The 9,587-nt window shown below is 41.4% G+C and overlaps 1 protein-coding gene across 2 annotated transcripts in view; it reads left to right on the forward strand.

Moving 5' to 3' along the window:
* AFG2A (AFG2 AAA ATPase homolog A) overlaps positions 1-7,753 on the forward strand; it is a 208,668-nt gene extending 200,915 nt beyond the window's left edge. Inside the window, exon 17 of one of the 2 annotated variants that reach the window (XR_008730645.1) lies at positions 2,903-3,040. Coding sequence is in view for 1 of the 2 variants with exons in the window: in XM_055700731.1 (XP_055556706.1) it covers positions 2,903-3,079 (177 nt within the window). In the remaining variant the exon portion in view is untranslated. Of the gene's footprint in view, positions 1-2,902 lie in introns of both variants that reach the window. The other variant, XM_055700731.1, reaches the window with a different exon arrangement.
* The last annotated feature ends 1,834 nt before the right edge of the window (positions 7,754-9,587 follow it).

Below are 9,587 nucleotides of genomic sequence, written 5' to 3' on the forward strand. Positions count from 1 at the left end.
GGGAAAAGATACCGGAGGCAGTGTGGATAATTTTCTGAGAAATATCTCAGCGCTGATGCGATGGCAAATACAATAACAGGAAAGGAATTGCAAGCCAGCCAGGAACATCGCTATGCCGTGGTACGGCTCCAGCCACGCCCTGCCAGGCTTCAGCCGCTCCACAGCAAGGGGATGGAACAGAACTGGTGAAGATGACATGGCAGGTGGGCTGAAGGATGGATAAGGGCTGCAGGAGCAGGGACCGAGTCACTGAGGACTCTTCAGCTTGCAAAGGCTTGGCTGAGAGGGGGTGAGGGAAAACTCCGTAAAATCATCGACAATACGGGGAAGGTGGATGGGGAATAATGGATGAATCCCCGTTCTCAGTGAACTAGGAGGCACTTGGTTAAATTAGCAGTTTTAAGACAAAGAAAAGTGCTTTTTATATAGCGCGTGATGAGATAGCGGCACCTGTTACAGTATCCTGAATCACTTCCATTGTTGTCAAATGGCCCCTTCTGCTACCTTCCCCCTTGGCCTCAATTGTCCCAATCTATGTTGGTTTTTTAATCTAGGCAAAATTTATATTTGTAAACCCTTCAGTTGCTTGGTCTAGTAAGAAATGTCCTAATGTGACTGTGTCAAGAAATACCTATGAAAACCCAGAAGACCTTAGGCCAATAATGCAGCAGATTTCACCAGATTAATTCACTCCCATTTCACTGTGGTTAGATTACTACTTGTGTTTGCTTTGCACGAGTAATTTAACTTTACTAGCAAGTGAGAACGCTTGTGAGGACTTTTTTTCTTTAAAGTTTGCATACTCGAATGAAGAAAAATAATCAAACTTGCCATGTCAAATCTCTTACCTCAGAAACCTGATACTCTGGGTTAGCCAAGGAATGGAAATAATGCCATGTGACTTGTGTGACCAGATGCGAGGACCCAAATTTTAAACACTGAGCCATAATGCCTGCTGTTTATTACTCCATAAAGTATACAAGATTTATTCCACAAAAATTTTGAGTGCAGCCAGGAAAAGAGAGGACAATAATTCATGCCTTAAAGTTTTTTTCCGCTTCCCTTAAAAGCAGATTAAATGTACCTGGGAAGCAAAAAAAAAAAAAAACCACCCCAAAAAATCAGTTTTCTGGTGCGTCCTCATGTCTAATATATTTTCAGTTATCACAGAACTTATGGTTCAGTCTTCAAGAATAAAACAAAAAAATCCTTTGGAGGTTAATTGTCATCACTGTTACCGCTGTTACATCACTGTTACTTGGCAGAGAATAGACAAAATGTAAAAGCATCATCAGAAGTATGAGCTTATGGGCAAATTCCTCCTGAGCGTATCAGCGTACAAATAAAACAAGAAGTAAGACTGGCAGTGGGTGGTGTTCCTTCTTTTTTGGATCTGCCAACTTGACAGTCTTTCCTTCAGCTTCTCCTTCAGTAAAACGTACCAGCTCCTACCCAGTGAATGTCCTGTGCTGCAGTGATACCCTCCTTTGTCATTTCGGTGCTGTAGATCGGCGATGGTCTCTGTGAGCAGAACGGGCCAGTCAAAACCTGCTGTACTGCATTTTGGGGTTTTTAATAATGCTTGTTAAAACCCCCAGGTGGTCTCTTCCTCTTCGTTTCGTGAACTCACCCTGAATGCAGTGTTTATCAAAAGAAAATGGACCCCTGCTTCAAAGACCAACACAGATTTAGAGTCCAGAACGCTTGGATCTGTTTTTCCATCAACGATGGGGGGTGGGGGTGGGGTGGTGCAGTTTGATCTTGCTTGGGTGTTTCTTCTTTGAGTGTCTTTAGGTTTGTGTTAGAGATAGGGAAATAGTCACACTGTCTACTTAGAGAAAATCCTGAACGGAAGGACCGAGATCCCTCTATTAACTTTCTAGATGATGTATTAATCTCTGCAAGAAGTTGGTGCACTGAATCTCAGCTACACTTCCACGCTTAACTGTCTCTGAAGTCCTGAAAAGCATTAACATGCATAACAGCAGTGTTTAGCTTCGCTGCTCATTAGAGCAGCACAGAACTAATAGTAATATTGTTGTAACTTGACAAAGCCATCTAAATCCATGCATGTTTTCTTCTGAAAGCTTCCTAAACATGCTGCTAAATCCTCTAAAAAGCTACTAAATGGCTTTGGCAACCATTAGCACAGCATAAGCGGGGGAACTCCTTTCAGTAAGTGAACAAACAGAGAAAATATGCTGAATAGCTGGACAAATGTGTTTCAGCTGGCTCTTTCATTTACAGATATAAGGGAGCAGTCAATATCAATCACTGTTTTCCCTGTTGCACTGGAAATCACAATATCTCTTTTCATTCCACAAGCTCTTTTCACCACAGTAATGTGTCTTTAGAGTGACACTGGCATCAGTCTGTTTCCGCTGTCTGAAGTCCGGAGAGCTTAAAAACACATTGCAGGGTATGAGACCTTAACCCTCCTCCCCTTCCACACATCCCTCCCCTTCTAGCCTTCCTTTCTGAATTAATTGCTTTTACTTCTTTCCCAGCGTAAAGCTGAGAAAGAAAAGTGTCTGGGAATATCTGCCTTTGCTCTTTGGAGACAGAAAAATGTGTCGCGGGTTGTTTGGGTTTTAATTTATCAGGTGTTGTGGGGAGTTTAACACAAGGTAATATGATTATCAAGTTAATTTGCAACATGCTGTGATATGAAATGTGTTACTGTGGTTTGAGTTTTGAGCTATATCCTGTTTCTTGGATGTCCTAATCACCTACAACCTCATTTATTAAAAAAAAAAAATTGGAGAAACACTATCCTTATGAGTATCTTGCTTTTGGAGTAGGCTGATATTCTTGTGTTCGCTTTCTTCCTTTCAAGTAACATATTTTATAATAATAATAATAATAATGCTATGTGTTTTGTTTTTTTATTGTTTCTTTGCAGATAACAGCAGTCTGTAGAGAAGCAGCCCTTTTAGCTCTTCAGGAAGACATACATGCCAAATCTATCATGGGACGGCACTTTCGCTACGCGCTGACTGTCGTGACCCCAAGAATTCCCGATTCATTAATCCAGTTTTATGCAGATTATCAGCAGCGAAGTGGACTGCACATGCTCTGAAAAGCAAATTAATGCGTGCCCCCATTCATGGTGTGAATAGCAAATTTCCTTTGTAAAGCTGTCAAAAGCCAAAGAATTTTGTATGGAGTGGAGTGTCCAAAGTTAACTGAAGGGCAGAGTCATCATAATAAATGCCTGTGTGGAAGTTTTGAGTGTAACTGATATCATCCAAAAATATATATTATACAGTTAATTATCAAATTCTGAATTTTTGGTGGATTCTTGGCCCTAAAGAGAGTAGCAACAAGTGACATTACCGTCTTCATTTGTTCCTGCCTTAACCACAGTTTAATCCCAGGGACCATCCCAGTGAGGCGCAGACCTAGGGAGCGGCCTCACTACAAAAAATGCTGAAAATTATTCTGAATCTTTTGATTTATGATCTCCAGAAAAGCTGCCAAACAGGCTTGCCGAACATTGAGCTTTCCGAGATAAAGCTAAGGCATCCCAACTGATTACAGCGAAACATTAATCTTTGGTCTTAAACAGCTCCTTTTTACACATACCGGAGAGTAGGCACCTTAAAAACTGTACATACATAAAAAATGTACATCGGGCTAACCTGAAACCACTGCCAGGCATCACTGGAAGATTTTTGGGTTTTGTTTGCTTCCGTCAAAATAAATAGGAATGTTGATAGGTAATTTAAAGCTGGCCATTTAAAATCCTAATGAATCCTAATTAACGAGTAAGAAAACCTCCTTGCAAAAACTGTTAGAAATGACCACAAAATAGTTCAGGGACAGATAAAATCTTTTCAGCCCATTTCTTCATAATATCATCTGTTGAAACGACAAGAGGTCCTTATGGGCTCTCTGCTCTTGCACTCAGTATGAAACGCAGTTAAGCAAATGCATTTTCAGCTTTTTTCCCCATAACAGAAAGACCGAGCCTTTCTATTCCAGACTGAAAAATAACGGGCAAGGTAAAGCAAAACCAGTACAAACCAGATTTCATATTAAAAAACCTGATTTTCAGTGGGTAGTTCTGTGTTTTCCTGGTGTTTTGCAGGTAAGTAGAAGAATTCACAGGTCAAAATTTTAGCCAAGTCCTGCTTTTACCTATTGAAGTAAAGAAGAAATTTAATTTCAGGCTTTATGTAAAGTTATTTTTTTTATTTGTTTATTGATGGTTCTGAAGACTTTTCTTTCTTGCAGTCATTTTATATGTATTCATAAACCAGTAATAATTCTGTAGAAATTTATATAATTTTATGAGAAATTTGTATAGAACTAAGAGAGATTTCTGCTATATTTACTTATATTATCAATATGAAATTTAAAAAGTAATCTCTTGGCCTTGATTATGGCTTTTCTTTACTTAGTTCCACTCTGTGCACCATTTGTAGCTTTCAAACAGAAATCTACTGGTTTTAAACTACAACTTTTCTATTGCTTTTATTCTAACCTCCTCTTGCTGTAATTAGCATTTAATTTTACTGTGACTGAAAAGGATTAGAGGATGAGGAAAAGCATTTTCTTAATCGTTTACTTAGTTCATCTGATGTATGTGCAGGTTGTTTTTTTTTTCATTGTTTGACTCTTTAGTAGTACAACAGACAGAGTGAATTAAGCAAATGATAAACTGGATAAGTTGCCTTGGGAATCAAGACTGAATTTGAAACTACTTTATCTTCCTTTTCTAAATTCTATATACTCTAACTTGAAGCTCAGGATGCAAGCCATTTATCATAAACATTACATTTTTGATGTTTCCAAAAATTAAATGCCATGCTGTTATCCCCTAGCACTTTCCCCCAGCATGTGTTCCCAAAGGAAGGAAAGAGAGACTGTGGTTTTTACTGCCAGTGATGAATTCTCTTTGTAATTTTGTATCCTAAGAATAGCACTATGTGATGCTCCAGATGAGTAGCAAAACTGGATTGCCAATTCCTTGGGAAGTGCTCAGATCCCTTGGGAGCCTGCACCAAGGTGTGATTCTGAACTGAGAGAGGCAGGTAGGAGCTGGCTGGATGGATTCCTGTTGCCATCAGAGGGAATTTTGCGCATTGAATTTTCAGACTTTAGAAGAGAATCCTGGCCTGTGACTGCTGTTTGTTCCTTGGGGGAAAAAAACATCCCTGCAAACATCCTCTCATCTGCGTGGTACCACATTTATCCATAGGGCACCAAATCTCTTGATACATACCTACGTGCCTGAAGTGATTTTGAATGTAGGAAGCTCCCCTTTGTATCGCTGGGATTGTGGAACTCGATTTTTCAAAAAGGAAGATACTCTTAAAAAAAAATAAGTTATGGCAAATTTTTGAAGTCCCTAGAAGGTTTCTGTTGCTCCCAAATATTCTGTCTGGTAAATTTGGCTAGTCTGATACGATTCAAAATCTTACTCCATCACAGATAAATTGAGATTTAAAGAAAGGTATGATGATTCCCCTTCTTGTCCATAATGACAGATCACTGTTATCACGGACCAGCAACTTGGAACCCTCTTATCAGAATTCTGGAAAATAACAAAAAATTCGGTCTGGGTCAAAGCACATCAGCAAGGTAGTCCTATCATAATCCATCCCGGTGAGCACTTTTGCACCCTCAGCCTCTCATTGGAACTTACTGATGAGGGCACTGTAGGACAGAGCACTTCCAAAGTATCTTCTGTTAGCCTGTCATCTGAATGAGTGGGGTTTAATTCAGAGCTGAACTTTTCACAGCGTGTTTTACTGAGCACATTGTGCCTTGGCACAGAATCAAATTGCCTGTACTGTGAAACCATATGAGCCTGAACACCTCTACGCTTCAGGGTAAATCAAAGATAAGGGTGTTCTTTCTTCTGCTGGGTTAATCAGGTTTATTGTTGTTTGGATGTTTACGTAAGATTTAATTTTAATAAAACGATAGAGGCTCAGCGAGCAGAAGAGAAGGCATCTGAGAACCACATCTCTCTCCCATCCTCTCTAACTTCTGAAGTGGTTCCTAGACGTATTTCTTTACTTTCCTTAGAAATACAGTCTTTTTCCTGCCTGCCATTATCTTTTGGAGCCAGTTTTTGGCCCAAATACTGCTTGAGTTGCAGAATTGCTAACATTAAATCAGTTTCAGGCACATTTTGTTTAAATACAAAGTTTAACTTTTTCCTCCAATAACAACGTCTTGCAAAATGGCATAAAATGTCTTTTGACAGGTTTGCCAAAAATGACCAGGAGAATATTTATGATCAAAATGCAAAAATGTCTTCACTGAACTTGAAAAAAGTTCAGTCCTGTGTTCTCCCTAATGCATAAAACAGATTTTCACTGCAAGTACAATATACAATTCCTAATGCTGGAAAAAGAATGAAGTTTATTGTGGATAGTTTTCCTACAGTCTGTAAATGAGAACGGAGCATGAGGTTTACTGAGTTCAGGTGCAAGGGTGAACATCAGGGACAGAGCAAAGATAATTTTCAAAGGTGGTTATTCAAAATGAATGTATTTGTCAGCCCTTTCAAATATCGTGTGCTTAAAGTTGACTGCTCTGGTTTGTGTATGCTGGCTCTTTCCTTTTAGTTTCTTTACTCATTTTTAATGTCAAAGTGTGGTTCTTCTCCTTCAGAAACTGGGCATATGCCAAACATAATGCTGCTGTAACTGAGCATCGGTCTAGTGCTGTGGGAAGGCTGTCTGTGGATGACGTTTCCCCTGTGAAGCAAACATCAAACTCTGTGCTGATGGGGTAAAGACAAAAACGAATTGTAAAGCCCCGTGTTTTGCCATGTACTGCCCAGTGAGCTGAAGTTAACTGATGGACATGGTTCATGGGCAGGAGAAGTGTCTTACTGCAGCAGGGAAGTGTCAGGGCTGTGGAGGAGAATGGCCCTTGAGGCTTTTGGTTGTTTCTGGCTCTCCCAGAGAAAGCAGTTGACTGGGTGGGTGAAACAGTATTACCAGTACTAGAAGCGCAAACATCTGGTGGTTGTGGTAGCTCAACATCTAGGTGGTAGCTAGGACCTGTGCCTCAACCTGCTCATGACCTATGTGATGGGGAGGTCCACTGCTTGGCCACCACTGACAAAGCCAGCACAGAAGGAGAGACAGGGTGAGGGAGGGTAGATCATCGGTGCATTTTAGCTACTCCAAAGGGACACATTGGCCACTGGACACAGGAGCCAGGTGGCCTATGTAAAGTTTTTTGTAGCTGCTCCGGCCTTTATCTTGAGGTCCCGGTCCATGCAGAGCTAGCCTGTAACAGAGTTGCATTTGGACAATTGGGTTTACCTTGTGACACCTTTGTGTTTGTATTTAATGTTGTTGTTATGGTTGTAGTCAGTTGCAATAATTTTTATCTGCTATGAACCTCAAAATCTTTTTTTTTTTTTTGCTGATGCATTTTTCTTCCTTTGACATGGCAGAAAATACTGTAGGTGATCTAATGTGTGTGATTTAATAAAAAAAATTCCTAGAGAGTAGGTGCAAGAGGCATGCAGAATTGCAGTTGTAGTTGGTTGGGCATGTTTTGATTGGCAAATTAACATCTGGAAGACAAATATTTCAGCTGAAACCTACCCCTGATCTTGGGTTTGTGTCTGCTCTTTCTGCAACTGCTACCTGTTCATTTATTAATCTTTTCTGTAGGAAAGTCAGCCACGCGTTTTCTCCAGGGCTTTATATGTTCTGTGTTAAATATTTTAAATGGTGTCATTCTTCCCTGCGGAAAGACAATAAATCCAGTGACTCCAGAATCCTGATAGGAGAAGGAGACGTGTGTTTTCTCTGTTAACTAGCCCGCCAAGGGCCGGCCCGGTGAGGGGGAGAGCCCCGCTCTGTGTTTGCGTGGCAGGCCTCCAGCAAGAGCACAGGTGTTGCAAGAGAAGGCAATGGCAACCAGATGACATTCTTTCCCCTTGAACTAGTGTGGAGCCATTGCTCAGACAGATTACGGGTCCTTCCAACAAAATTCAAGGCTAGCACGTTGGCTGCATGTGCCTGTGTAAAACCCGTGGCCTTAAAGCTTGGATTCATCTAACCAAAAAGGGGGGGGGGGGGGCGGGGCAGAACTGCTCTCAGTTCCCTCAGCAGTCACCGGAGAGACACTACAAGCTGGTCCAGACTGTGATTTATCCCAGCTAAGAGCTGAACTACCTTTCTGGAGGTGCTAAAGGGGTAGCTGATGTCAAGAGATGCCTCTAGGCACTTACCTAGAGAAAGCACCTAGAGGTAGGTGGAAGGAACTGAGCAGTAACTCTCAAAATATTGAGAAAAGTATTTTAGCAACTTGTGCAAATACATCCTGTTTGCATAAAGGGTTCTGGAAATGTGGCTGTGTGGCACGGCAGCGTGCTCTTAGCCACACAACCCCCTGGTTTTTTATCTCCTTTACTAACACAGAGGAGTTTTCACATCCTTTTTTGGTAAAGTAAATGGCTCTGCATCAGGAGAGTGTGGAAAAGGCTTTGATAACCTTCAAGGTGAAACACTTGTCAGCTCTCACTTTATTCAGGAACGGATTATCTGGGCTGTGGAATAATGAGGTCATGTCTTTCCTCCACACCGCTGGCAAGAGCTTCACATTTCACACAGGGGTAGCTGTTTACATCAAGCCTGCTCTGCTTAATGCCATTTAAAGCTACCCCCCTTCTCTGTCAGCGAGTTTTCCCCAAACTGAGGGTATGAAATGTTTTCATACAGCCTCATTTGCATCGTGTGTGAGGTATTTCCATGGTGCTTGGGTTGCTGTCTGAAGGGACGGTTCGGTTGGTTTGATGCCGCGGTGCGGGATGCGAGCAGCAGAGTGGCTTGGCGTGTGCTGCTGCGGCCGCGTACAGGCAGGAGCCGCTTATGAGGGCTGCAGAGCGGGGTTCGGTGCGGGGTGGACCAAAGCCATGTCACTTTTCAGGTGAGTGTCCCCGTAGTCAGCTTGCTGCGTCGCTGAGAATCTGAATCTGCAGCCAGAATGCAGAGCTGGTGCATGGAGAGTGGCCATGGACATGAAAGATCCCTAAAGCACACAGGTTGTGAGGGTTAAGGCCTACGGGTGCTTAAGTAGATTAGCAAACAAACAAATCCTTTAATATTCTGGAATGCTTCCTCACCACCTAAGTAGGGATTATTCCACCAAACCAGCAAATTCTACCCTTCTACCTAGTGTAAAGTTTGCCGTTCAGATAACCCTGCTCTGCATAAGCAGTCCTCTTAGGTTAAAAAAAAAAGAAAAGGAAGATATGAAGGCATATTGAAAACTTCTCTGTAGATTTCAAAAAAAGAACAAAAATGCTAAAGACACCCTGTGAAAACAGGTTACTACAGTACTGGCAGTTGCATACGTAGGATGCCACACCAGAAAGGTCACTACAGCAGAAAATGTTATCCTTAAAACTTGTTTTGCAGAAGTCACTACCATGTTATGTACAAACATGTGACATAACTCACCCACCACTTTCTTCTTAGCACTGTACAAATCTTGGTTAAACTCTATGCTTTCTATCCGAAACGTGTAGAAACAACTGATTACCTTGGTCTGATTCCACTTCCAGGCTTCCATCATCTGTAATTTTGGTAAAAAGCTGCTTTTGTTAA

The sequence above is a fragment of the Falco cherrug genome, chromosome 1 (assembly GCF_023634085.1).
Source record: "Falco cherrug isolate bFalChe1 chromosome 1, bFalChe1.pri, whole genome shotgun sequence".
Taxonomy (NCBI): Eukaryota; Metazoa; Chordata; class Aves; order Falconiformes; family Falconidae; genus Falco; species Falco cherrug.